This window comes from Sceloporus occidentalis, unplaced genomic scaffold, assembly GCF_023333645.1.
Source record: "Sceloporus occidentalis isolate IW3139 unplaced genomic scaffold, rSceOcc1.0.p SCAF_1, whole genome shotgun sequence".
NCBI classification, from domain to species: domain Eukaryota; kingdom Metazoa; phylum Chordata; class Lepidosauria; order Squamata; family Phrynosomatidae; genus Sceloporus; species Sceloporus occidentalis.
The window spans coordinates 25672928-25700478 of NW_028316981.1; the positions used below are offsets into that span (position 1 = coordinate 25672928).

General features: G+C 43.7%; 2 protein-coding genes across 6 annotated transcripts in view; both read left to right on the forward strand.

Moving 5' to 3' along the window:
* USP19 (ubiquitin specific peptidase 19) overlaps positions 1-10928 on the forward strand; it is a 53383-nt gene extending 42455 nt beyond the window's left edge. For 2 of the 4 annotated variants that reach the window (XM_089518305.1, XM_089518314.1), the window contains 4 exons: positions 1206-1358; positions 2644-2807; positions 4866-5050; positions 6949-9631. In XM_089518305.1, the coding sequence (XP_089374431.1) occupies positions 1206-1358; positions 2644-2807; positions 4866-5050; positions 6949-7167 (721 nt within the window). In that variant the 3' untranslated portion in view covers positions 7168-9631. Of the gene's footprint in view, positions 1-1205; positions 1359-2643; positions 2808-4865; positions 5051-6948; positions 9633-9805 lie in introns of those variants that run through there. The other 2 variants (XM_089518320.1, XM_089518310.1) reach the window with 2 other exon arrangements.
* A 6328-nt stretch (positions 10929-17256) lies between these two features.
* LOC149321245 (sodium- and chloride-dependent creatine transporter 1-like) overlaps positions 17257-27551 on the forward strand; it is a 31567-nt gene continuing 21272 nt past the window's right edge. Inside the window, exons 1-3 of one of the 2 annotated variants that reach the window (XM_089518333.1) lie at positions 17257-17584; positions 22218-22469; positions 27055-27186. In XM_089518333.1, the coding sequence (XP_089374459.1) occupies positions 17554-17584; positions 22218-22469; positions 27055-27186 (415 nt within the window). In that variant the 5' untranslated portion in view covers positions 17257-17553. The remainder of the gene's footprint in view (positions 17585-22217; positions 22470-27054; positions 27187-27551) is intronic. The other variant, XM_089518329.1, reaches the window with a different exon arrangement.

Below are 27551 nucleotides of genomic sequence, written 5' to 3' on the forward strand. Positions count from 1 at the left end.
TCAGTTTCTTCATCTTCATCCATTTCCCCAAAAACATCTCAGCCCTTTCAAGGTTATTAGGTCAAAACAAAAGGCAGGCACACCCACTCGCACCATGTCAACTTCACAATAACACCACTGTAGAGCTAAAATGATCCACACCTGTGCAGTCGCATGGCTGTAGAGATACTGTTAGGTATTGATAGGTGTCTCTCGTTAAAGCAAAACTGCAATAATAACAGTATGAAAACTGATCAGCAACGAATGATGGGCAAAAAGGGGAGGAATCAGATTGTAATTCCACTCTCAATTCCATCACTAGCACTTCATAATATCCTTATTGTAAATCATCTACCAGGAAAACATTTTCTACCCCCGTAATCAAGCCCAGTGCCAGATTGGGATGGATCCAGATGATTTGTTATCATCTAAATCATTGTCCTAAACATGAAGCACTATTGCCTTCCCCAGAACTTTGCTTTGAAATTGAGCATTTGGACCATTGGGCTCAAACTTATTTATTCTTTCCACCAGAGGTTTCATTACTCCCCTTTTCAGAGCACTAGGCATACCTTGCTAGCTTTTAATAGCCAGGAATGGCAAAAGTCCAAAGAACAGGTAGTAAGTTATGCAACTTATCCATATCCTCAGATCTGACAGTTTGAAACATTCTAAATTACTTGACAAGCTTGTTTTCCTGGCTTCATCGCTATTAGACCATCAAGACTAAGGACTCTAAAGCAATACAGATATGATTTTATCTGTAAAGTGCAGTGAATTTGTCATTGCAGCCTTTTCAGAGTTCTGTCAGATGGCCCCTTGAGTCTTATGCAGAAGATTTCTTCTGCATTCATAACAGCTGTGTTAGACATCAATCCACAGCCAAAATAGTGGTGGGGAAGTAGGATCCCTTCAGCTCCATTGCTGTCACAGAACAAGGGTTATAATGGTTTCCCTCTTGTGTTCATGTTTTCAGATAGAGTACAAGCTTTTTAAAAAATCAATTGAAAGTTTATATCTGTCATCGAACACTAAATTTGGATCCCACAGAGCTGTTGTGCTCAAAGCTCACTTCTGAACCCTTTGATCCCAGAAACTTGAGTGATACTGCTGAGGTTCCCCTTAGTGGCTGCAGGAATACAGAGGGTAACAAAGAGAAGTCAGTCCCCTGAAGTTAGTAGCAGGAGATGTTAATGGGTGCTATCTTCTCATCTCCTATTCCACAGGTACTGTCCAAAGTGTAAGCAGCACCGTGAGGCATCGAAGCAGCTCATGTTGTGGCGTCTGCCTAACATACTCATCATACAGCTCAAGCGGTTCTCCTTCCGTAGTTTTATTTGGAGGGACAAGATTAATGATATGGTGGATTTTCCCGTCAGGTGAGAGATGTTGTATTGTGTGTTGCTATGTGCCCCTTGGATGCCACTTGGATATCACATTAGTGTTAGAGACATATTTTTCTAAATAGCAGCAGATTCCTGACCTGGATCACACATCATTGCTGGGCTTGGGCCCTGTCTTTGGATCAGGATTATCTAGTGTAGTTTATGGTCGAGCAGTGTTGGCTTGTGGGAAACCCTTTTACCTTGAATCATTATCTGTGATTTGTGCTATATGACAAGTTGGGTGCTGCCAGAGGCAATTTGAGCAACCTTATCATCTTAAAGGGAGGATAGAACTGCAGTTGAGGTAAGAACTACTGTTGGAATCAAAAGAAATACTGGGAAACAAAAGAATATAATGGGCATATGGTATTGTAAAGAAGTTGCAGAACATTCATCTTTATTACTAGGCAAGAACCTATTTCTAATACAAAAATAGCAAGTGCGCATCCTTTCACTTCTGCAGTGGGAGAATCCCCCAGCCACTTTTTTCATCTGATGAAAGTAGGCCCAGACTACTATAAACTTATTTAATCTTTGCATCACCACAAAATTTTCTTCCTTGTATTTGCAACAGACTCTGATGAAACCATCAGAGATCTCTTCTGTTTTGCTGCAAATGCCATGTATCATATTTCTGCCATTCAGTCTTCCTTTAGTTTTTTTCATATATAGAATTTAAATCGAGACGTTCAGGATATGGAGCAGAGAGTGTGTTTTAAAGCAGGCTGTCACAGGAGTCAGGTTGGGCACTTTAGGCCTTGTCCACACATGAACATGAGTAGATACACAAATAACACCCAAGGGATAATGTCTTTTTGTACTGTGGAGGAGGTATTCATCTGTGGAGTGAACACGTGGGATTATTTTACATCAGGTTTGGACCATCTTCTCGTGTTTTGTGCTTATTTAGTTTGAGCTCTCTTTGTCACAATGGCTAATCTAACTGGCAGTGACTTTTCCCATCACCTGGCTCTGAAATGGAGGTGCCAGAGTTTGAATGCAGGGATTTCAGTATGCAAAATATGTGCTCTCTGTCATTTAGCTTTGGTCCCCCCTAGTACTCCAGTTTATCTAGAAACAATGGTCTGTCATGATCCTTTGAGCTCTAAGCAAACAATCACACAGTATTTCCATGCATCTGGATTTCAGACAGGAAGTTGGGCAACCTCTGAGAAGTGAATGATGGATAGGGAGCTGGCTTTTATTAATCCCTCCCTCCCTCCCATATTCATTGGCACACAATATACAGCTATCTTAATTGTTCTGTTTCTATCCTCAGGAGCTTGGACCTGAGCAAGTTCTGTATTGGCCAGAAAGATGAGCAGCAGCTACCTATGTATGATCTGTATGCAGTTATTAATCACTATGGAGGCATGATTGGTGGGCACTACACAGCCTATGCCCGACTGCCCAGTGACAAGAACAGTCAGCGTAGTGATGTGGGTGAGTAGGAGAAGATAGTGTGTGGTCCCTTGACCATTAAGAGGCTAACTGGGTGCCAGGCATCCCTGTAGGGGCTTGTGGGAGACAGGCACAAGGAGAATGAGAAAGGGGTCTCCTGGCTGACAGTTATTGTCGCTGCATAACAACAGGAACATCAAAACATCTATCCAAGAAAGGAGGATCTGCATTTTTATGGCTTAGATTTTATGTGCCAAAGAGAATAGTGTATATTTCTTATATCATAGATTGCCAGCACGGCCTACTCAGGGTGGAGAGAATATTTCTGCCTTTCCATCCCACAGACTGTTTTGCTCTACAAAAATCCTTGCCAGGAGAATGAGACCAGACCTTCTTGTTCACTCCATACCTCAGGGATAACCAACCTTTGGCCTGGCAGAACTCAAGACCTCGCTGTCTATAGCTGGTTGAGAAGATGGTGCTAACAGGCAGTGCCAACTCCCCAGAGTACCAGCACCTTCTCTGCTTGGTAGGGGGCTGGGGTAGGATCACCACCTGATACCCTAGCTTCCCTTCTTTTGTTTGGAATTATCAAGAGGACAGAGTTTTTTGACTTGTGACAGTGTTTGCCAGGTCTGGAAGTGGGTTTCCATTTTTCTTCAGTGTGACAGATCTGGTGTGTACAGAGCTTGAAATATTTACTGTTTTGGATTGCAGCTCCCCACTGTTGGTAGAGGGATGCCGGGAATTGTAGCCCTCAAAAGTAATTTTTCCAAGTTACTCTGGGTCAGGATTTGTCCCTCCAGTTACTCCTGAAGATGGGAAACACATGGATCTCTGCTAGCACCCTCCTTCTCAGAGTTATACTGGATCCAAACTGGGAGAGGTCCCCCTTGCACACAGGAGCACCTGTTTAGCTGTTTAGCATAACCCTACCTGGGGAAGGAGAAAAGGAGATGAGCAACCTGTCTAAAGATACTTTCCTGCAGTGTGTGTGTGTGGGGGGGGGGGGGAGTCTTGTTTCATTGTACAGTTTAGCATCCAACACTAACTTTAAAGAAAAAAGCAGGAGAAATGAGTTTGGTGCATGGTGGGCTGCCTCTGCCACATCAAAGAACAGTCTGCCCCCAAAGTAACAAGAAGGAATTGGCTGCTTTTGCTTCCTTTGTCCTCCAGGATTGAGTTCAGTGGAAGGTCCTTGGCACATTGTGGAACTGAAGAAAGGGCAGAGAATAGAATTAATTTGCTTGCTGGAAGGATATTTGAAGGGATACAGATTTTTTTTCTAGAATCAGAACATGAGCTGGAAGAAGTTTCTATGCAAGATCTCCTTACTTGAGGAAGATTGAACACAGTAGCTGGTTAGGTTGCTTCCTTGTCACTTGCAACAGATGAGCAATCCAGTCTTATTGATGTTGACAGACAGTCTCCCATCAGCTTTCATAAGTTTCTGTATCCAGTAGGTGAAGGATTATGCGTCCAACAAAATCTGGGGAGTCAAAAGTTTGCCACACCTGACACAGAAATGGAGGCAGAAAGGAAAGGATCTGATAATAGGTTAGGAGTCAATGCCCAGAGGTACTTCTAGTAAGCATCCTCTTCCTATTGTTAGGTTTATCTCAACCAGAACTAGATGTTCATGGAACCTGGTGGGAATACTTCAGAGTGTTACTCAGTGGCAGGCAGGCTGGGGTTCTACCTTACCAGCTAATCACATACAGTGGGTCTGTTCCAAGTAGGAACATGAACATGAGCCTGACCTAGAAACCTTTCAGATCTTTCAGTGATCCCCAAAATCTATTACCTTAACTCCCATTGAAACAGCACCCTTTGAATGTTGATTTGACAGCAAGGTAAAGCTGCAGTAGCCCCACATTTTCTGGTTATAAACTAATTTAGGTACCTGATGGCAACAGGGATGTTTAGCTTTTTCCCAAGATGTCTAGCTCTTTTCCCAAAGTATGGCTAGGAGGCTGAGATTGCTTTCCTGTGAAATGAAGAAATGCAAGGACAGACAGGCAATCATTCCTCTGCAGGCTGAGAGAGGTGTGTATTGGAAGATTTTAATCTTACCTCTTTCCACCTCCTTGCATTATGCAGGTTGGCGGCTCTTTGATGACAGCACAGTCACCACAGTAGATGAAAGCCAGGTGGTGACACGATATGCCTACGTGCTCTTCTACCGCCGGCGGAACTCTCCTGTAGAGAGACCTCCAAGAGGGCCACCTCATCCCGCGGATCCTCGGGCTGACTTAGCCCCCTCTGCTGAGGCAGCAGCCAATCAGGTGAGAGCTTCTGGGGGAATTGTCTTTTAGTGGCTGTCCACCTTGAGGTGTCCCATATTATTGCTGACAGCAATAGAAGTATCTGCTCATTTCCACTTACAGCTCTGGCTGGGATAATGCTGGGCTGCAGGTGTTGTTGTCCTGCTTATACAGCCAATGATTTGTATCTTGAAAAGTCAAATTGGCTCAGGGATGTCAGAAAAGTACCTGGAAGACTTGCACACACTTCTCCCAGGAGTAGCATGGCTGCACTGGCTCAGGGGAACCCGAGGAGTTTATATTGGCTGGGCAGAACAACATCTCAATATGGAGGATGACCACTCCTTAGCCTTGGGTGGCAGACAGCAGGAAATTCTATATAGAATAAGCTGTTTGGGGTCAGAAGCCCTTGGCTGTGCAGAGCAACAGCAGGTGTCAAGGCCTCTGAACAATCAAGATAGCATAAAGGAGTAGGCCTGGGTGTAGAGCTACTCAGTGTTGATGTTGGTTGATATGCCTCTTCCACTTTCACCCCTACTCCACTGCTTCCAACCATTCAAATGGCAGAGGCTGTGCAGACAACATGCTAGCACTGCACACTTTGGTACACTGCCAGCATGAGGCACAGCCTCAAGGAAGAGCCTCCCAAGTGTAAATGTAGTAGAGGCTACTGGCACATCACAGGGCTCTGCTGTGATGTGTTGCAGTGGCATTCTGCCTAGGAAGCCACCATGAGCAGAGGATCAAGCAACACTGCATTCAAGGCTGTGTTGTGAGGCTGGCTGCATTGTTCTTTTCTTTTCTGTGCCTCCTATAGTTTGCTGAAGCTGGGCAGTCAGTTTTGTGGCTGACAAACACAGTAGTTTGCTAGGCCTGGATGCCCAGCAGGCCAAATCTAATGGGAACCACATGCCCTGGGGAGGAGGAGCAGACACAGACCAGGCTGTTCAAAGAAGCTGTCAGAGGGGGGCCTGGATGCTTAAGTCAAGATTCCCTTTGTGCCTAAGGACTTTGGCACTTGGCCTCTATAGCAAGACTGGCATCCTCATACCAGCTCCAGAATTGCCCTTTCCAGCCAGCTTCAGAATGTGGGAGCTTGGAACACAGCACCCCCTACTCGTGGGGGAAGATGCTATGGACTCAGCCATCCTTTCACTAAAAAACCAATGGCTTAGGTGACTGCCCTGAATTATCTCTTCTGTATGGAAAACATGGTCTGTGACTGGTTACCCTGTGACTAACTCCTCCTCCTGTGCATCTGTCTAATTAAAAGAAAGAGAGAGAAAGAAAGAAAGCACTATGATTGGCTGTCATCTCTGAGTGTTCCTCGTGGTTTTTCACTTGACAATGCTGAACAGTTTATTAGCTGTCGTCCTTACAAAAGATCCTCATGTTCTCACCTGCAAGCGCTTGGATGTGACTGGCTGTCATCAGATCCTCATGTTCTCAACCAGCAAAAGTTCAACTGCGATTGGCTGTTTCTGAATGATCCTCGTGTTCTCACCCAATGTGACTGGTTGGTCAACTGAATGGCCTTCATACGTACAAGAAAGCACAGGCTATGATTACTTGGTGACAGGGTCTGTTGAAACTGTTAAGCTGGCACTGATACTTGCAGACTGGGAAAAACCCCATCAAGCCAGCATGGATGCCTCGCTCTGACAAACTGGGGCTTGCCCTTCATCATCTCGTGGTTTGCATTGCTTGCTGTGTCCCTGAGAAGCCCCTTGATCTGAACCTGGCCTGCTGCTGGAGCCTAGCAGGGAGGCAGGGGAAAAATACATGGGGCTGTGACAGAGAGAACAGCAGCGGAAAAGGTGTGCAGGCAGGCGGTACTGGGAAGGGGCAGGGCAAAGCATGGGTGATTGCGGGGTGTGCCACTGTGTTCTCAAGTGCTGACGCAGGTTTCCACATCGCAGGCTTCTCTGCTCTGGCAGGAACTGGAGGCGGAAGAGGAAGCTGCCAGGAGGCTAATGAGGAACCCTTGGAGGTCTTGCAGCGGACGAACAAAGAACCTCACCTCAGAGTGTCCTGATGAAGGCCATGTCCGATACTTTGTCCTGGGCACCATGGCAGCCATTGTGGCACTCTTCTTGAATGTCTTCTACCCGCTCATCTATCAGACCCGTTGGAGGTAGCAGCAGGAACAGCAGGGCACCAGGAAAGGGGGCAGCCAGGTTTATTGCAATGTTGGCTCTCCTCTGTTGCATCTTTGTGGCGAGAGGCTGGAAAGTTTCTCGCCAGGTAGGTGCAAGAAGAAACCCGTAGAGCCACTGCCTCCCCATGGAGAAGGTGCCAAGTCCAGATTCTGCTCTCTCTCCCCCTTGGTTTGACTTCTTGGTTTTGCGGCTGACTCAGCAGCCTAGGGAACCTCAGTGGGACAGACCTATCCTAGGTGGCCTTTAGTAAATCTCAGCCAATTTGAATCAAGGACTGATAAATATATGTACCTCTAACAGAAGCCTAAGATCTTACGGTTCCTGTTTCTACAACTAGATGGTAATATGTTTGTCTTGGCTATTGTCTGCCTTGGAATAGCTCATCTTAACTGGGTTGACAGCCCCACTCCACTGGTGCCTAACATTTGAGCATTGTGCCAGCTTCCCCAGTTGGGCATTAGTACTGTGTGTGGAATTTGTTCGCTTTTGTTTGGAGGAGGGAAAATGCTATGCTAATTCTCTTAGACCTAGTTTAATTAGACTTGCTCACCATCTTGAAGCCAGGGAGATTGGCTCCTTCCTTTTTTTTATTTTGTGTTTTGGCAGCAAAATTATTTAGGCCTGCGGCTACACTCGGGAGGGGTGTGTTAACGAGAGTCTTTCTCCTTGTTTGCCACCCTCTAGCCAGGCTTGTGTTCAGGTAACCATTCTTTAACATAGGGACCCAGTTAAACAAAAGGCTGGACTTTGATGTGAATCTCTGCTTCTTTCCTTGTCTCTATGGATGAGTGTGGATGCCTATTTGTGTACACACACAAGACAGCAGAAATATATTTTTGGAATCACTGTTTTGTGGCCTTCTGTTTTTTCAGTCTGGCCTTGCACTAGGTTCTGTGTAAGTGATACAGCATCTTTCTTGTGCCTCTAGAGCACAGTTGCAATCTTGGCTCTGATCGGAGAGTTGTCTTGAGAGCTTTGCCATCAAACTCATTCCAGCACCCTTCTGGGTTATGTATTATTATTGTTTGTTATTACTGATTTCACATGCATTATAAAGACTAGCATGTTACACATGCTTCTCAGCACCTTCTTTATGGAGAGGAAGAACCAGATTTGATCTTGCCAACAGTTTGGCTAATTGATGTCTGTTGGTAGTATCTCTGTCATGGACTAGACAGTCTGAAGCCACACCAGTGCCACAGCCTGATCCATGTATAGTTTTGATGGGAAGCTTCACACTGAAGAGGAAAAGATATGCTAAGCTATCCTCTGCCAGCTTTTTGGATTAAAGGCAAATGTATTGTGCTGTGGAAAAAGCTTTCATTATATTTATTTATTGTATTTAATAAACCTATTCTAAAGAGAGATGGTTGGGCTCCTTTCTTTTCCCATATGTTGCTGCTCTGTTCAGCCAGAAGTTAAGTTAGCTGAAGGATTCTATAAATCCCCACACACCTCTCATATATTTTCAGGCAGAGTCCCAAGTCTGCTCAATCATAGCTCTCATTCTGTTCATTAAAGAGGACCAAGGAATTTGGCCAGGCTGTTGATTGAATTCTAATAAATCTCTACTATAGGAAAAAGGGCCGTCATCTAAGCAGAAGATTATTTAACATGAGAATTCTGAGGTAGTCATTTAAAACAAGAGTGGGCAATCTATGATTCTCGGGTTATTTATTTGCAGATAGTGGCAGAACCAGAGGGTGAGAGGAAGATGGGCAGGAAAATGAGGGGTGGGAAAGGGATATAGCAGTGGAAGTGTGGGATGCTCTTCTTGAAGAGATCAGATGTGGGGTGGAGGTAGGGAAACTTTCTGCAAGAGCAGTGTGGATGTTCACTGCCAGTATGCTGAGGGGGGAAGAGGGGAAGAGAGAAAGAGCTGTCCAAAACAGTGTCTCCGGTCACGCTGCCCTTGACAGATTAGGGAATGCAACTCTTGACAGAATAAAAAGGTTCATCCTCCACTATTGAAAAGTATCTAGTGTGTCTATAAAGTCAAAATGCAAGGGGCTTAACAGAGTGTCCATTCAGTAGGTAGAATAATTGTGCTTATGTAGATTTTTGCATCCTCCATTACCAGAAATAAGTTAGCTATGAACCAATTTGCATAATTCATACAGGTCACATAATTCAGTTTTCCTTGGGATGGGATTTAGATTGCTTTGGCACAGAATTCTTGAGGCAAATTTTCTGGTGATCCTATGCCCAGTCCTGATTGGCAAAGAGCCAAGACTGAAGCAGAAGAGAATTACAGTTATGAATATAGGTGTGCCACAATCTAAAATTGAAATGTATTACACATGTTGTTTTATCTTTTTAAAGAAGGCAGCCATATTGTTAAGTTACTTCAATGCATAGCTAGTTGGTCAAGCTTGTAATTAATTGTGCGACAAAATAAAATACAGGGGCATTTTGCAATTACCCAAATTTATGTTCAAAAGTACTTAGATTCTTCCAAACTCTAGTTCTAGATTTTAAAACTGTGCTTGCAGTATTTCAGATGGGAAACAAATTCCATAGTGGTCTTACTGGGCTGGCAAGAAGGAGATGCTGGTGTGTGGAAACCCTGTGCCTCTTCCTTGTACAGTTGTTACCTAATGCTTTGTTCTGTTTGCAGGGAATTAGCTCGCCACCCTTTGGAACCAGCCTGGCTTCTGAAGTTGCCCCTGCCCTGGCACCAGAGGGGGTTGCAGAGCACCCTGCTCCATCCTACAACAACATGGAGGAAGTTGACTAAGGCGTTCTGCACTGGGGTGGGTGGGTGGGTGGGGTGTACATAAGAAGGCTTTGTTTTGTGGCTTCCCACCCTCCCTTCTTCCTCTCCCCCCATATCCTGGCGTACCCATGCAGTGGGAAGGAGAAGGAGCTGCTGTGACCTTTTCTTGAGCACACAAGCACTTTCTGCTCCACCCCTTCCTCCTCCCCTGCAAGCTGGAAAAGGTTCCTATTGTGTCCCCTGCTAGAGGCTGCTCTGTGCCAGCATGCATGGGGAAATCCACTGAGCCCCCAGTGCAATCCCCAAAACTCCCCTCTGCCCCAAAGGCTCCGGTTAGATCACCTTGCACAAAGGCAGGTGAACTGTGGCGAGCCCTGCACTCCTCCTCTTGCATACCCAGCCTGTCCTCCTTGGGGTGGTGGGTGGGAGTGTTGTTGGTGTCTGCCCCTAAGGGGCTTTTTTCCCAATTTGTCATACCATGGGTGCCTGCTTCGCTATCACGATCCCTCTTTGCCTACCCCTCCCACTCTCCCAGGTCAACTTTTTCTTGGTATTCCAAGCTCAGGACCCCATCTTGGCTGGAAAAGCCTTCATAAAGTGGGTGTGCTACTCTTCTTTGTTTTGTTTTACCCCCACCCTTGGTGCGTGTATGTATCCCTTCACCAGCATTGATTAAGTCTGGCTTTTAGGAGGGAAAGAAGCTGGTGGTTGGCACCTCCTGTTGCTTTTTTCTACACAGAAGGCACAGAGCTGTGGCTTGCCCTCCTATTTGGCTGTTTCCCCTCTTTCCTCCCATCCAATCATTTTGGATTTCTTGTCCCTTGTGACTTCCTTGGGGTGGGAAGCCACTGCCATCACCATCTTTATTTATATCTTTGGCTCCCTGCCCCTTTTACCCATGCTCTGAATTGCTGTAACCAAATGAGGCTCTCCTGGAAGCCTCAGTCTTGCTCTCTCTTTGTATAAAGTTGGTGTTTGTCTTGGGTCCTGAGTCATTCATTAAATTCTACTCAATGCTGCTTGTTCCTGTGTCTGTGTGCTTTCTGTCTGCTGCCATCCCACCCGGCATGGATTTCTACCCTGGGTGACACTATAGAAATAAAATTGCCACCTGAATTAGCACCTTTTCTTGCATTCTTGGAGTGAAGAGGAAAAGGAAATGATAGCATAGTTCATGTTCTATATAAAAACAGTGTTATGCTGCCATGCGTTAGAGCTATAAATCAGTAGTTTTTACAAGGAAGCACTCTTTTTACTTTTCAGCTGTGTGTGTTGTTACTGATGTCTGCTGATTTTATGCTCTTTACTGAAGCTTTTCCTCACTATTCTAATACTGAGTACATCAGAAATTTGCAGTATGTACTATTTGTGAGCCACATTGATGCAGTGGTTTAAGAGTTGGATAACACTGGAGACAAGGGTTCAAATCCCCACTTGGCCATGGAGACCCACTGGGTGGTAAGTCACACTAGCTCAGCTTCAGAAGAAGGCAAAGGCAAACCCTCCCTGAACAGATCTTGCCAAGAAAACCCATGATAGGCTCACTTTAAGTCAGAAATGTCTTGAAGGCACACAACAGTTCTGAATATAACAGTTTTTCCTTGAAGAACAAGACTTTCTCATTACAGAAGCCTACTTGCTACCCTCCAACTGTTGTGGACTGCACTTCTGATCACTTGAGCTGCACTCAGTAGAGCTGGTGCAAGCTTCTGTGGGTTAATGTCTGTTCATCAGAAGCAAGAATATTGCATAGCACTTTATCGGTAATTGGGCAGTTTCATTTATCCTTACGAATAGCAGAAATCATCATCTTAGGATGATATAGTCAGTCATTCCCAAACATTAGTCCTCCAGGTGTTTTAGACTTCAACACCCAGAAGTCCCAGCCAGCTTGGACAACTGTCAGCAATTCTGGCAGATGAAGTCCAAAACATGTGGAGGACTAAAGTGTGGGAATCGCTGATACAGGTATACAGATATTTCAATTATCCTTGTAGAATAAGGCCCTTGTAGTAAGTAGGCCCAACTTCCCTTCTCCTTTTGTGTCTTGTGTCTAGATTGTAAGCCTGAGGGCAGGGAAATGTCTGATTAACAATTTGTAAGCCGCTCTGATAGTCTTTTGGCTGAAGAGCGGGTATTAATAATAATAATAATAATAATAATAATAATAATAGTTGTATTGTTGTTGTTGTTGTAACTGAGGTCTGCTTTCCCATATTCCTTCCTTCAGTGGTGCTTTGTAAGTGTGCATGTGCCAAACTCAAAATTACCACGTCAGATAAAAAGTTGGAATGCAAACATTTTTTCTGCCCTGGTAACAGTTGCAATTTTGTACAGCGAAGTATGCATGGGAAATGATAATCTTATCTTAATACATGGGAGAGAATAGACACAAATGTGCAAAAAGTTTCCTCTTGGAAAATAAACATGGCTGAGACAGAAGAGGGGCATAAACAGCAATGATTATTCTTGTCTTGTGTTTAAAAAAGAAACATTTAATAGGGTGGCATATATGCATACAGTTATACATACACAGGAACTTCTACAGCTATAAAAGAATCAAAATTAGAGCTTTGTAGGGTTTTGGATCTTATAACACCCACATATTTCATCAGGATGATGACTTCTGGCATGTTAAAGGATTTGTCATTGTCCAAAGGAATTCATGCTCCAAAATACCTAGTATCCAAAAGTTCTCCATCCAAGACTTAGTAAAACCCTTAAGAAAACATCTCTGGTCACTTGTTACTGTATTCTGTTCAATATTGTGAGAAGTGAACAACTTTAAACTGAGAACTAGGCAAAGCCACTGTGGAGGTTGCTTTGTTTCAGAGTGAATGAGAAGAGTATATTTCTTGCTGTGTATCTTCAAGGCATTCCTGACTTAAGGCGAACCTATCATGGGATTTTCTTGGCAAGATTTGTTTAGAGGAGGTTTGCTGTTGCCTTCCCCAATGCTGAGAGAGTGTGACTTGCCCAATGGGTTTTATGGCCAAGCAGGAATCAAACCCTGGCCTCCAGAGCCTCAGTCCAATGCCATGATGCCACTCATAGTCCCCTTCAAAATAATATTTTGAATCAGGAGGGGAGGTTGCAGAACAAAAAAGGGTGACTAGAATCTGGAAAAGAGTGAAGTTCTATTTGCTATTAAGGTTGCGAGTTAAAAAGGGAATAGAGTGGGACTGTAGGAATGAACCAGTAGCATTCAAACTATACATAGGTTCCTTCAGAAATGACTGATATACTTCATTTGAAGATACACTGCCTGCTGTTGGTGATCATACTGGTAATGTGGATCTGTGAGGAGTGCTGATATGCTTCTCAGGTCATGTGGGCCCATGAAGCAGTAAGGCGATCGCTTCAGGCACCAGAATTTTTGGGTTGCTTCCCCTTTGTTTTCAGGAAAGAACTGTGTGTATACTTAAATGTAAACGGGGCCCTCTGAATTAGCCTGACACCTCAGATGTGGAAGATGCAATTTGATAGCCAAATAGTGTTGAGATTTTTCTGTGTGGTATGAAGAGAGGGTGCCATCTTGTCCTCCTCATCATCCCACCCTTCTCCAACTGTAGGAACTCAAGGCGGCTAATGAAATTTAAAACAGTACAAGTTAAAAACAATACAAAGCAATTAAAATGTAGATACAAAAGTCTGGAGCAAATGGCTGAAGGGAGCTGAATCCATTCTAATTTAATAAATTTTTATTAAGAATTCAAAATTTAACATAAAAAAACATAAATTAACATAGACATGGGCATAACAACCATATAATAATAAGTGACGTATAACAACATACCACAATAACCCTTCTCCCACTGCCCTCCCCTTAAAAAGATTTCCTGCTTACTTTTTATTGGTTTCTTAAATAATGTTCTCCTCCCTCTTAATCTTCTTATTTTTACCTAGATATTTACCCTATTATTTATATTATTCCATGTTCCACAATTTATACCAATGCAAAAATAAAAATAAATAGACAAATGTCCATTACCTAACTATCAAACCCCATCACACTAATATCTCCTTTTATCTGTTTAACATATTCTGTAAATGGATTCCAATTTTCTATAAATAGATTCATTTGCCTTCCCCTCACCAGATTAGTCACTTGTTTAATTGGGTATCGTGTTTTTCATTGTGGTTTTAATGTTTGTAATTTTATTATTTTTATTATTTTATGTGATATTTTAATGGTTTTGTTGTAATATGTTTTTAAGAGGTTTTTTTTTATTGTGAGTCGCCTTGGGTCCCTTTCTGGGAGAAAAGCGGCATAGAAATGAAATAAAATAAATAAATAGGATCTCCTTAGGATTGCTCATAAGTCAGAAATGACTTGAAGGCACACAATACACACACACACACCCCCAAACACCTTGGCCAATATTCACTACAATTACAAGGGCTCCTCAAGACAGGCTTCCCAAAGCTTGAAAGGGCACAGAGGTCCCATTCACATTACAGAAATAAACTGGTGTGGAACCGGTTTATTTCTGTGAACTTCACATTTGCCCCCTGACTTCACTTGGTGCAGTTTACAGGTGGGGCAACCAAAAAAACCCACTTAAACCACTGCATTTGGCACCAGACCCCTAAGTGGTTCTTTTTCTAAGAGCTGCAAGGATCCACATCTTCGGTTGTGGGACCATGTTACCGAATTGATTCAGATCGCACTGCCATTGTTCCTGGAAATGGTGGTGCCTCTGTTTTAAATTGATTAAATTAAATATGAACAGCAACAGGGTTAAAATGGCGCGGAGAGATCCAATCGCGGTAAAGGTAGTGGGAACACCGAATCGATTCTGAATCGGTGTGGAGATGCAAATCTCTCTGTTAAAAAGTTAAGAGTGGACGACCCCAGAGACTGCAGAATGGTGCTGTTTGTGGCGCCATTTGGCTCCTCTCATTCTCACAGCTCTGGCTCCATGAAGAAACAATGGAGCCGGACTCAAAAGCATCCCTGGCCTCCTTTTCATATCACAAAATGGCTCAGCCTGAGGCCCTGCCTTCCCTCCCCCTCATGTTTGAGGTACAAGAACCCTCGCTTCGGAGGCCTTAGAAAATAGGGCCCTATGTTTGGCCTGTGAGCATGGCCGCTGTCTGGGCTTAACCATGGCATGGGATTGTTTCCTCGCTCCGCTCCATGGCAACCGAGGGGGCCATCCATGGGAATGTGCCCCTGGCCTCCATTCTCATGAGCTTGGGATGGAGAAGCCAGTGGCAAGGGAGGTGTAACAACTCACAATGACAAGAAAAGGAGGGAAGAAGCAAGGTTTTTTAAATCCCAAGCAGCCATGGCAGAAAATTGCAAGGATGGTAGTTATTTATATAACACTTCCCTCTCTGGGCTGGAAAAGCTTTGCATACAACCAAACTGAAAGGTTTGTTGCCGTCGTAGTTGTGCACCTTCTAACTTATGGCAAACCTCAGACAAACCTATCGTGGGGCTTTCTTGGCAAGATTTGTTCTGAAAGGGCCTTCCTTTGCCTTCCACTGAGGCTGAGAGAGCATGATTCACCCAATGCCATTCAGTGAGTTTCCATGGCAAAGTGAAGATTTGAATCCTGCTCCCCAGATTCATAGGCTGCTTCCATGCTGCAGAATTAATGCAGTTTGATAATACTTTAACTGCCATGGCTCCATCCTTTGGGATTCTGGGATTTGTAGTGTGCTGTGGCACCAGGGCTGTCTGACAGAAAAGGCTAAATATCTCAGAAACTACAACCCCTAGATATCCATAGCAGTGAGTCATGGCAGCTAAAGTTGTGTGTGTCAAATTGCATTAAGTATGTAATGTTGATGCAGCTTCAGCCAACTCTCAAACCACTGTGCCACACTGGGTAAATTGGTATTATATCCATATTATTTGAGGGGCTGAGGGCACCTGAGCGAAAGCAGTTTGTCTAGGCCCACCCAATAAATTCATGGCTTAAGAAATTTGGACATCAAAATGATAGTTGGAAATTGTTGTGGAGTTCACCTTGCAGAAGCTGCAGCCAGTATTGTGAGTGTAATACAGTGGGCCCTTGGCCCCCACTGGGATTTGTTTCCAGGGCCCCCATGGATACCAAAATCTGTAGATGCTCAAGACACGTTATATTCAATGATGTAATAAAATGGTATCCTTTATTTAAATGGCAAAATCAAGGTTTGCTTTTTGGAATTTGTATTTTTCTTTAAAAATGTTTTCCAGCCATGGATGCTTGAATCCATGGATAAAGAATCTGTGGATATGAAGGGACAACTGTAATCAAAAAATGTGGGTGATCAAGGGTTCTTCATTCCTACACCAAAGGATTCCAGCTTACTGTATGTATTTCACTTGAGATTTCACAACAGCTCCCTGGATACCTTTCTGATATATTTTTGCTTATTTTTACTGCCAAGGGTTCATTTACTGCATTTACAACTTGCCCAGACATCATTTCGGAAAGTTATCCAATGTCTGTCATAAGCTATAGGTGCAACACTAAATGTCATACCAAAATAATTTAGCTGTGGAGACCCTGCTAATAAAATACAAGCTGCTAGAGCCCAGGACTGCAGGCAGAACCGACATGGCACAACCAAAAACACATGAAGGGTGACTAAAACTTTACTGCATATAGACAAAGACCTTTGCAAGTATTCTGAATCCATAATTTTTTGAGTGGCTCAGAGGCAGCACATTTAAAATAGCATATGCAATAAATATAAATGCTCAGCATCATGAAAAGGCCCCAGGGCAAACAGCTAGTATTTGTACATAGATGGGCTTCACTTGTGAATGCTCCTGGATTCAGAGAGTCTCACCTTCCCAAATGTAACAGTTCAAAACATGAGACTGGTCCTTCTGTTTGCTTATGAGTAGCAGGGTTCATTCACAAAACAATAGGTCTAGGCAAGCCTTTAGAAAATCCTTACAAAAAGGCTAGTTGAGTAGTCTAGAACGATTTTCAAAACTTCTTCCATGCAGGGAGAAACTTTATTTAAAATAAAGCTTCAGCACCAACTTATCAAGGAAGCTTTTAGTTACATGCCATAACCTGGGCCAGGAAAAGACTGGGACACATCGCTCACTTCTTGCCTTCTTTTCCTGTTAAGGAGAGAGAGAGAGGTCTGTTAGAAAAACAAGTGAGGGACTCTGAGTTTGCCCTGGTACCACTTTTCTCCCCTGTTGCAAGAGCATCAAAGCCTCAGTCTCCCAGCTGCCAAGCTACTACACACCTGCCTCTCTCCATCCTCCTGCATCTCCATGGTACCCAACAGCAAGGTGGACTTCACTTCCCAGAATGCCTCCACAAAATGTGATGCCAGGAGTGGTGGCCAATGAGGCAGCCAGTGGGAGGGGAACAGGAGCAAATGCAGTTGCCTTTCTCTCTCTGCTCTCCTCTGAGGAGCAGAGCTTGGTGCTAGAGCTGAGCGATGGAGCATCTGCTCAGCCTGGTCCCTGCTGCCTGGTTTTGAGCAACAGGCCCTGCTCAGACCCTTGCCCACAGCCCATTTTCCTGGTGTAAATCCCCATCAATGAGGTTCTTTCGTCTCACCTTCAAGTGCTTTGTGGATTGCTTCTGAGCCTCCATCCTGATCCCTTCCCAGACCCGGAGACAGCTTCCCAACCCAACACCCGTCTCAAGTCTTCTGCCACGGAGCCCTGCTGCAAGCCCAGTGCCATGGCTCCAGTCCCCACAGAAACATGTTCAGGTAAGGCCTTTGCATGTTGCTACCTAGGCATCGTCCAGGAAAGAAGAGTGGGGTACGATCCTGGAGAGTGGGGTACGATCCTGCCTCTCTTGTCCATCCTATGGCAAGCGCAGGTAAGTAGCAGTGCTGCACACTGTGCAGTATCTTCTCTTTCAGTGCATGGCAAAACTGGTGAGAACCCACATGAATCCAGGTAAGTGCTAACACTGCCTCTTGGCTTGGGAGAAAAATGAGCAGAGCAGCTCCCGCTGATTCCAAAGCCTGCCACTGGTATGCCTCCAGGCCTCTTTAGACTGACTGGTTCCAGCAGCTGGGCTATCAATCCTGCCCACTTTCTCCTGTTTCCGTGTGCCAGAAGAACGTCCTGTTTCTCCCTCCAGTTGCCACTTTTCTCTTTGTGGCCTCTCAGTGCCAGAATGTCCAGTGCTTCCTTGCTCTGTATGCTGTGCTCACTGTTCTGGCCAGGACACGCACAAGTAGCCCTCCTTGTACTTTTGAACGCCCTCGGATGTAATTACAGAGTCGCTTTTTCTATTGCCTTTCCAAGCCAGTGGCAGCAGCAGTAGGCAGCAGTGGCCGGATCTCTTAAGTTGATTCAATGGCTGTTGAAAACAGAAGCAGGAGTGATGGTGGGAGATCATTCCAGGCTCATTTATCTGGAGTCAACAGGGTGTGAACTCCCTGTACCTGGTGGAGCCAGTATGTGCCAGTGGGTATTTCAAATAACTGAAGATGCCGACAGTGCCCTGCTAGCACAGGCTGTTTCTTCCCAGAAGTGTGGTAGAGGAAGAGATGGAGATAGCTTAAAGGGTTGTGTTCATCAGTCCCTTATAAGGCAAAAAAGCAGGAGGAGTTGGGGTGGGGGAATTGGCTTGTGTTAAGTTTGCCACCCTTCCATCACTTTCTCTGCCTTCTTCCTGCTCAGTTTTCCTTAAGGAAAGCATGTACCCTGAGTGGCTTTCCTCCACTGAATGCCTGGTAGCAGTGCCTGCCAAATTGCTGATCCAAACCTGGAGGGAAAAGGAGGTGCCTAGGAACAGCTTCAGCCCCGCAAATGGGGATTAGCTCCGTCACATGCCAGGGCCTTGGCCGCATGTTGGTGGTGGGGAGGAGGGGAGGGGAGCCAGACAAGGAAAAGGGGCTTTGTGTCTGGAATGTGTTGGGCAGCTCTGCTCTGCTGCCCACAACTCTTGCCGTCTTTTGTTTTCTTGTACAAAGTGGGTCATTTCCCAGGTTTTTGCTGAAACTTGTCAGCAGAAAAAAGACAACTTGCAGGGCTTCCCCTGGGGTGATCGATTGGTATGATTTTGAATGCAGAAAAGCATGGGTTGCTGGCGGGATGGGGAAGGGGATTGTCTGGTAATGGCAAGAGACCATGACACTCAGAGTTCACTTCTGGCTGAGCTACTGCTAGAGGAGATCTTCCCCTACATTGCTCCTCTTTTGCTTTTATGTTGGGGTGCCACTCTCTTTGTTTGTCTTTCTATCAGAGGGCTTTTGAAAGAAAAAATAAGCTTGAAGGAGGAACAGCTCTCCATTGAATTCAACTAGATAGATCACAAAGCACCACAGGCTGTAACAGAGTCCGAAGCATCCCCTTGTCTGACTCAGTGTGCAAGTCCATTGTGAGCATGGTTAGTGCTGTGTGGGTTCATGTGACTGTGGTGTGTGTGTGTGTATTCAGCATCGCTGCCTAGTGGGTGACTCACCACCCTGCATTGTGACGTCGAAACTAGGACTCCTGAATGAGAGAGGGTGGGGGTTTGGGGGTATGTCTTTTCCTTCCTTCCTTTCTTCTTCCCTCTAAGGGCTTGCTTATTACATAAAAGATAGCCTGGAAAATTCCTGCCTTTCTTATGCTGTCTAACTGTTTCTGAAGTACTTGCCACTTGAAGAAATGGGAAAGCATGGACAAGCCTGAAAGGAATATGACGCTAAGCCGGTTCCCTGGCAGGGACTTGGGGCACTGGATGGTTTTGGGTTTTTCAATCTGGGAGAGTGCCCTTCCAGTCTCAGCAGGGGAGCAGAAGGGTACAGAGAGACACCATCTCACTGGAGAGTCCAATATGATCTTTATTCTTAGTTTTTTGTGGGTTTTTCGGGATATGGCCATGTTCTAGAAGAGTTTATTCTTGACTTTTAGCCAGCATCTGTGGCTGGCATCTTCAGAGAATGCTGGCGAAATGTCAGGAATGAACTCTTCTAGAACATGGCCACAGCCTGAAAAAACTATGGATGCTGGCCATGAAAGCCTTCGACTTCACACTGATCTTTATTCTCTTCACACACACAAATACATGCACGCTCACATCCTTCTTCCTTCACTAACCATGGAGAAGGATCAAAATGAAAAATGTCCTCCACCCACCTTATAAACACAAGATCACATCCTTGTATTCTGTGTTCCTTAAAATAGGATTACAACAACACTTTCTAGTTTCAATACAGATACCTACTAAATACAGACATCTACTAAGTTAATTTTTTTATGGTATGATTTTTTGTGGACTACAGCCTGCTGCAGTTCAGTTATGCATGTTAATGGTATATTTCTTTGCCTTTACAGCAGGGACGGGAAACATACAGCAGCCTTCATATTTGGTTGAACTCCCAACTCCCAGCATTCCTGTGATGGATAGGACTGTTGGGAATTGCACATCTAACATCATCTGTAGAGCCACATGATTGTAAAGTATCACAGAACTGCATTGTTTTTGTTGCAAAACTGGCTGGAAATCAAACCTGTTGCAACCCTTTTATCAGAGTAAGGAATGTGCGGCCCCCATAGAAGTTGATGGACTACTAGTAGCATCACTCCTTTCCACAGGCTGTAATAGAAGGGGCTGATGGGAAATGGAGTCCACCAACCTCTAGAGGAGCACAGGCCTGCACTACATAATCTGCAATTGTATACTGAAAGGAGAGAACCTCTCCCTTTCTCAAATTTTAATCAGATCGAGGGCACCAGAGAATGGTTGAAGGGCATTTCAAGTAATCACGTGGGGCCCTGTATTTAGAAGAAAGCCTAGAAGGACATAGTGTGGTTAGCCTAGAGATAGTGGATGCAGAGCAATGCTGGACTATCAAAACATGTTGGTGCCACAGCCAAAATATCCAAATGATACCTTACCCACATAGTGGTGAACACTACACTACAATAACTGAATGGACATATTGCTGCCTTTTTAACATTATCTGGATCTGCCCAGAATCCCATGCAACTTCATGGAGAATATTGTGGCTTTACTCTATACTGCCACCCAGCAGCCAACAGTAAAAAAAGTCTGAAGGTCAAACAAAGCAGTTAAGGGAGAGGCACATTAATCTGCTTTCCTTCCAACAATGGCATTTCCCCAGATCTGTGGCTCAGCAATCAGAATGGCCAATGAAATCTGTGTTTACATTCCAATGACCATTCACAAATCTGCATGCTAAATGCAAGATATGTAGGTGAGGAAAATCAGAGCTTGTAACAAACAGATGTCTTTCACCACTTGAAGGAGTACCTTTTATATTTATTTATTTATTTATTTATTTATTTATTTATTTCATTTATATGCCTCCTTTCTCCCCAGAGGGACCCAAGGTGGCTCATAGATAAAACATTTAAAATGGCAATAAAGTTGAAAACAATTAAAACATATCCATATTATATAAAATTACATAAAATAATATTTTCTAAAAATACGTCAAGAATGTCAGCTACTTTGACCCTGAGAGTTATGCCCAAAGTAATTTGCAACATTGTAAAGGTTATTGATATGGAAATCTCAAGCTGTTGCACATCTCTGTAGACTGGTTCTATTGAACAGCATTAAGCCATGTCTACAGTGGGGCCTTGGTATCCACTGGGGTTTGGTTCCAGGATCACCCATGGATACCAACATCCATAGATGCTTTCGTCCCATTATATATAATAGTGTAGTAAAAAGGGCCTTATATAAAATAGCAAAATCAAGATTTGCTTTTTGGATTTTTTAAAAACTATTTTTCAAGCTGTGGAGGGTGGAATCCATGGATACAGAATCCATGGATATGAAGGTTCAATGTAATTCATACTAAGTGATCTGATACATGAGAAAGCTGTATCTGGGAAAAGGAGAATTTGTATTAAACATTAGGTTCCCTTCCTAACTCCTGAGAAATAAAAAAATACTAATTACTGTTCATTGATATAATTAAGGACTCTGCAGATGTGTGCCTGTAGAGATAATATGTTTTCAGCTGACTCTTTTTGCATATTTAGTTTCTTGTTTACCTTGCCCGCTCTCTTTTCATGAGAGGCAAAGAGTGTCTTATTTAAATAGGCCTTCAGCTGCTAACTGGTTGGAGTAGTGCAACAGGTGTGCTGGTTTTAATAAGTAATAGATTTTAATGTACCTTTAACTGTTCTTAATTAAAATGTTTAAGTGGATTGTTATTTAATGATTTTTAAATTGTTGCATTCAGATTGCTTTACCTATTTTGTTTTAACTTACACTGCAAGCTGCTTTGAGTCCCGTAAAGGTGATAAGTCAAAAGGAAGTACAAATCCCTTGCCCTCTTCAGCTCCCAGTGCTTCTGCAGCCATAGGCCAAGATTGTTCGACAGCTTTGGTTTGGGCTAATGTTGTGTCCATTCATTGTTTTCACAGAGGGCAATGGGTGCTCGGAGGTGGCAGAGACTGAGAGTGCTGAGCCAATCGGTGGTACAGGAGAGTCCACCCTTGAGGAAAGGACCATCACTGTCCCTCTGGTGGTACCTGTGGGCCCCACCACAAAGCTACCCTTTCCTGAGCGGGAGACCTGGACCCGACAGATGGATTTCATCATGTCTTGTGTTGGCTTTGCTGTAGGACTGGGCAACGTCTGGCGTTTTCCATACCTCTGCTACAAGAACGGAGGAGGTGAGGGATGGTGGTTGTGCATTGGGGTTTGTGATTGTGGGGTGACAGGGGGAGATATAGTATCTAGCAGTGGTGGGGGTGTCTTGTTAGGGAGACTGGCTCTGCAGCAGAGGAGCTGAAAACTGGGACCCAATGATAGAACGTTTCCGAGTGACCAAGAGGAGAAATGAAGAGCTTTGGAAATGTATTGCTTTGGACTACGGCTCCCAGAATCTTCCAGGCAACATGCCTGCTGGTCAAGCTGGCTGAAGGATTCTGGGAGCTGCAGTAATTTTCCAAAGTTCAAGGCTGAGCAACTCCCCAACTTAAATTAAAGTACTTTTGGAGAAGAAAGCAGAATTCTGATTCAAAATGAGTCCAGGATAATTATATTGGGAGAAATAGGGTATCTATTTACTTGTAAAAAGTAATTCATGGTAGAACATTTTGGGTATGTGATCTTGATGCCTCTCTCCAGTATCTGTCTTTTCCTATCCCTCTCCCCCTCAACTGTATTTGTCAGATCTTTAGAGTAAGATGTACTCTAACTGTTGCCTTACCCCTTATGATCTGTTCCATCCCCTCCAGTCACTGCAGTTCCCAAGTTTTATCAGCTTCTTGGTTTCTGTGTTCTAGTGTTTTGTAGGCAGATCCTACTTTCTTTCAGTCTGGCTGCATTGTGACAGATAACCATTCCCTCTCCCACCAAAGAGGCAAGATTCACCACAATTAACAATATAAGTTTGGGTGTGAAGACAATAATGTGTGTTCAGGTATTGACAGGAATTTTAGCACATACATAAGTTTGGCAAGATGTCCGTAGAGGTGGACATGTGGCAAAATTATCTCCTTCATACGTGAAGATGCAACAGATCAGATCTATACAGTTATATAGTCAGTGCAGTACAATGGGCATTTGGTATCCACTGTGCTTTAGTTCCAGGACTGCCAGTGAATACCAAAATCTGAGGATGATAAAATGCCTTTAAATACATTGACAGAGTAAAATGGTGTCTCTTATATAAAATGGTAAAATCAAAGTTTGCTCTTTGGAATGTATACTTTTTAAAAATATTTTCAGTCTGTGGATGCTTGAATCCATGGATAAAGAATCTGTAGATAAGGATGGCCAACTGTATCTAGATGTCTCCAGGCTGGAGAAGATTGACCTGGCTGTACCCTGAGGCACACTTTCTGCTGCTATAAAATCATTAACAGCTATTATTGAAATGAGACACTAATAGGGCATAATTTCCAAAATGACACTTGATAAAGACAAAGAAAGAAGGAGGAAGGCCTTTGTCTTTTAAGAGAAAAGGAAATAGTCTGAGAGCATCTTACTTTCCAAGAAGTTAAAGATAGATGTTCTTTTGTCCCACTGTAACCTCTGATCAAACAAATTTTGGAAGCACCTAAAAAAACAAAACAGTTTCTCTGTGAGACAGAATCAAAAGTGGCATCCGTGTTATCACTTTGAGCAACATTCCTTGCATTCAAATTTGTGTTTAACTTTCCAAGCAACAAACCAACTGCCTGGCTCAACCATAGTGTCCCTCTGTTCTAGAAAAGTCTCCCTCTCATCCCAGATCAATAAAGGCTGATTTTGTCCTCTCTTGTGGGGTAAGGACTCTGAACATGCTCAGAGGTGTTTTTCTGTTTGGTTGCTCTGCTTTCTCCAGAGCCTAAGCTCCCTGATACAGACAACACAATTCCAAACTAATAACAGGTTTCAAGAAAAGTTACTGAACCTTCACAATTAAGTCCTAATTTCTGAATAATTAACAACAACACACCCAGTTCCTTTAGCAGCACTTCTTCCTTTCCTCTATGGGACTGCAATAGCTGCCTTCTACCTCTTACTCTATACCCTACATCTATCCATATTAATCCTCTGTCATCCCACTTTTTCAGTGGCTTTAAAAATGTCTCCTCCTCCCACTTGTCCCCTTTGTCTTCAGCTAACTTCATTTGCTGCTAACTGAATTGAAAGTGCAAAAGTAGTCAAGGTGACTAGCTGTCCTCCTTTTCCAGGCCCTGTTCCACATTTCAACCTTCTGTCCAGGAGGAATTTTAAAATGTTCTTCATTCTGAGCACGACTAAGAAGCATGAATTTATACTCATATTAGTGTTTTTAGTTTTTATTTGGAAGTCTCCTAATTTTTTTTTCTAGAATGTCCAATATTTTGCAGTGCCTTGTCCTCCTTTGTGATGAGGACATCTGCTCACCCTGAACTCAATGAACTCAGCAGAGGGGAGAGAAGAGAAGGAGGCGCAATCTTGCTCTGTCCAGTAGGTTCAGACAAAAGTTAACACCACCTGTGTCTTCTTCCTCCTTAATAACTTTTGCCATCTTGGCCACACATTTGCCGGTTTTTATCTATGAAATGTTGGAGGGTATGCTTACTCATCTCCTGTCACCACTGGGAAAAGCACAACCTACATATCAAGCCAAGTAAGAATCTGCGTTGTCACATGTTCAGAGCAGGATAAAACAAGATGCTAGGGTGAGAGAAGCTGCTGCAGGCACTTTAGTTATCGGCTTTTTGGTGGGCAGATTAGCATTTCACGGTAGGCAAATCAGTTCAGTTCCATGAGACAGGAGTGAAGATGAGTTCTCTGACTAGCATCTGCATCAGGATTTTTGCAAGCTGCATAGCTGAAGAGGAATGGTTGTTTAACAGAACTTTAATATTTCTCTTTCAAAAGCCTTTTGACAAGATTGGTTGGGAGAAAAAAGTCATGAACACACGGGTCCGAGATGAAAGCAAGCATATTCCCCATACATACAAAGTTGTGGTGAAAAAACATTGTTATGAATCATCTCCATCAGTGTCGTGGGCAGTGATTCATTTGGCCCATGTAATGAACAATATATCCAAATTAGAAGCAGCAGAGCCTGCCTCTAAAATAACAAGAGGCTAAACACAGGGAAGAAGAAAGCAAAGCCACAAGGCAGCAGAAATTGGCACAGGAAAATAAACCATACTTCCTCCAGAAGGGCTAACTGGATGCATGCTGGTACCCCCTTTTCCCTGCCTGGCCAGCAGCCCTGCCAAACCCAGAAGGGGCCACTGCACCACACACCCCGAGGAGTTATCCCGTGTGTTCGTCACACCCCTGGTGATGGCCCTGCATAGCTCTCACTGAACACAGACAGCATTGTGATAAATTGTAAGGACAGACTAGTATTTGAAATATGTAGGCCATTATTTCTACAACCACAGAGATAGAAAGAGAAAGGCGAAGGCTCCCAGGTTGTTTCAAAGCCCTCTAAGCATTCACATCAAGCCACTACTTTTACTAGTATTGCAATGTATTTATATAACCATTTTTGTACAGTGGGCCCTTGGTATCTGTTGTGGTTTGCTTCCTGGATCCTGCATGGATACCAAAATCTGTGGATGCTCAAGTGCCCTTAAATACAGTGGTGTACTAAAATGATGTCCCTTAAGTAAAATGGCAAAATCAAGGTTTGCTTTATGGAATTTATATATATTTTTGAATATTTCCAAGCTGTGGATGGTTGAAGCTGTGGATAAGGAATTTGTGGATATGGAGAGCCGACTGTACTTTGCTTTTCTGTGTAATACATAAAGCTTACCTTCCAACATTTAACAGATGAAAACCAGGACACATGTGGTCAGTCAACATTGGAGTATGGTCAAGATGACAAAAGTTATTAATGGAGAGAACACACAAGCTAGGTTTTTTTTAATCGTAATGGGAACCGTGAGACTCTGCCTGCCACCTTTCCTCTCTTCCCAATGAATTGAATGCAAACTACTTTTGCAATTTGGTCTCAGTTTGCAGCAACTGGAGCAAATGGAGTACAAAGGAGGAAAGTGGAAGAAAGAGAGAGAAACTATGACATTTTAAAAAAGCAGCTGGAAAAATGGGGTAGTGGAGGGTTAATCAGAACATCCCTGCAAAATAGGGCAGTTGGAGATATGCTGAAAGTGGCTTACATAATTAAAGAAACAACGGCCTGGAATATAAAACAAAATAAATGCCACTATATAAAACACAATAAAACTTTGATAATGACACTGTTCATGTACAGTCAAGACTATAGTAGCAGAGAATGCAAAACACAACAGAAGGCCTAGCCTGCAATCCTATGTACTTTTACTTCATAGTAAACCACACTGACTTCAGTAAGACTTAACTTCTGTATAACCATGGTTTTTGTTGTTGTGCTTCTTCAAGTTATTTCCGACTTATGGCGATCCTATCATGGGGTTTTCTTGGCAGTATTTGTTCAGAGGAGGTTTGCCATTGCCTTCCCCTGAGGCTGAGAGCATGTGACTTGCCCAAGGTCACCCAGTAGGTTTCATGGCTGAGCTGGGAATCGAACCCTAGTCTCCAGAGTCGTAGTCCAACTCTCAAACCACTTACACCATGCTGGCTCTCATAGTCAGCATGTACTTTATAGAACATTGGTTCTATAAAGTATAAGAGACTAATTAAATGCAGATAGTGTTGGGAACTTGACAGATCTTTTCTGGGAAGGCATTATTTGGCACCATCACTGAAAAGGCCCTTTCATATTCTCTCACAGTACCACTTACAACCACGACAGGGCACTGACTCTCATTTTCTTTGCAGGTGTCTTCCTGATTCCTTACCTGCTAATTGTCTTTGTTGGGGGAATCCCTGTCTTCTTCCTGGAAGTGGCCTTGGGGCAGTTTATGAAGCAAGGTGGGATTGCTGCCTGGAACATCGTTCCCCTCTTCAAAGGTAAAGGCTTTGGTTACCCTCATCTGCAGCTCAGGCCCATTGGCACTTTGGGGAATGTGAGACACATAAGCATTTCTAGAAACCTTTACAAGGGGAAAGCTGTGTCACAAGTGAGTATCATTGTACAGCACAGATTTCCCATGTCTTTTATAGTATCCAGGAGGTTTACTGGGGTTCCACAATGGAAAAAACACTGGAAAATGTCAAGCAGGTCCTAGATTTCATTGTCATGCCAGGTGGGACAACTGGAGCAGCAACTTCCAGAATAGAATCATAAAATCGTAGAGTTGGAAGAGACCACGAGGGCCATCCAGTCCAACCCCCTGCCATGCAGGAACTCTCAATCAAAGCATCCCTGACAGATG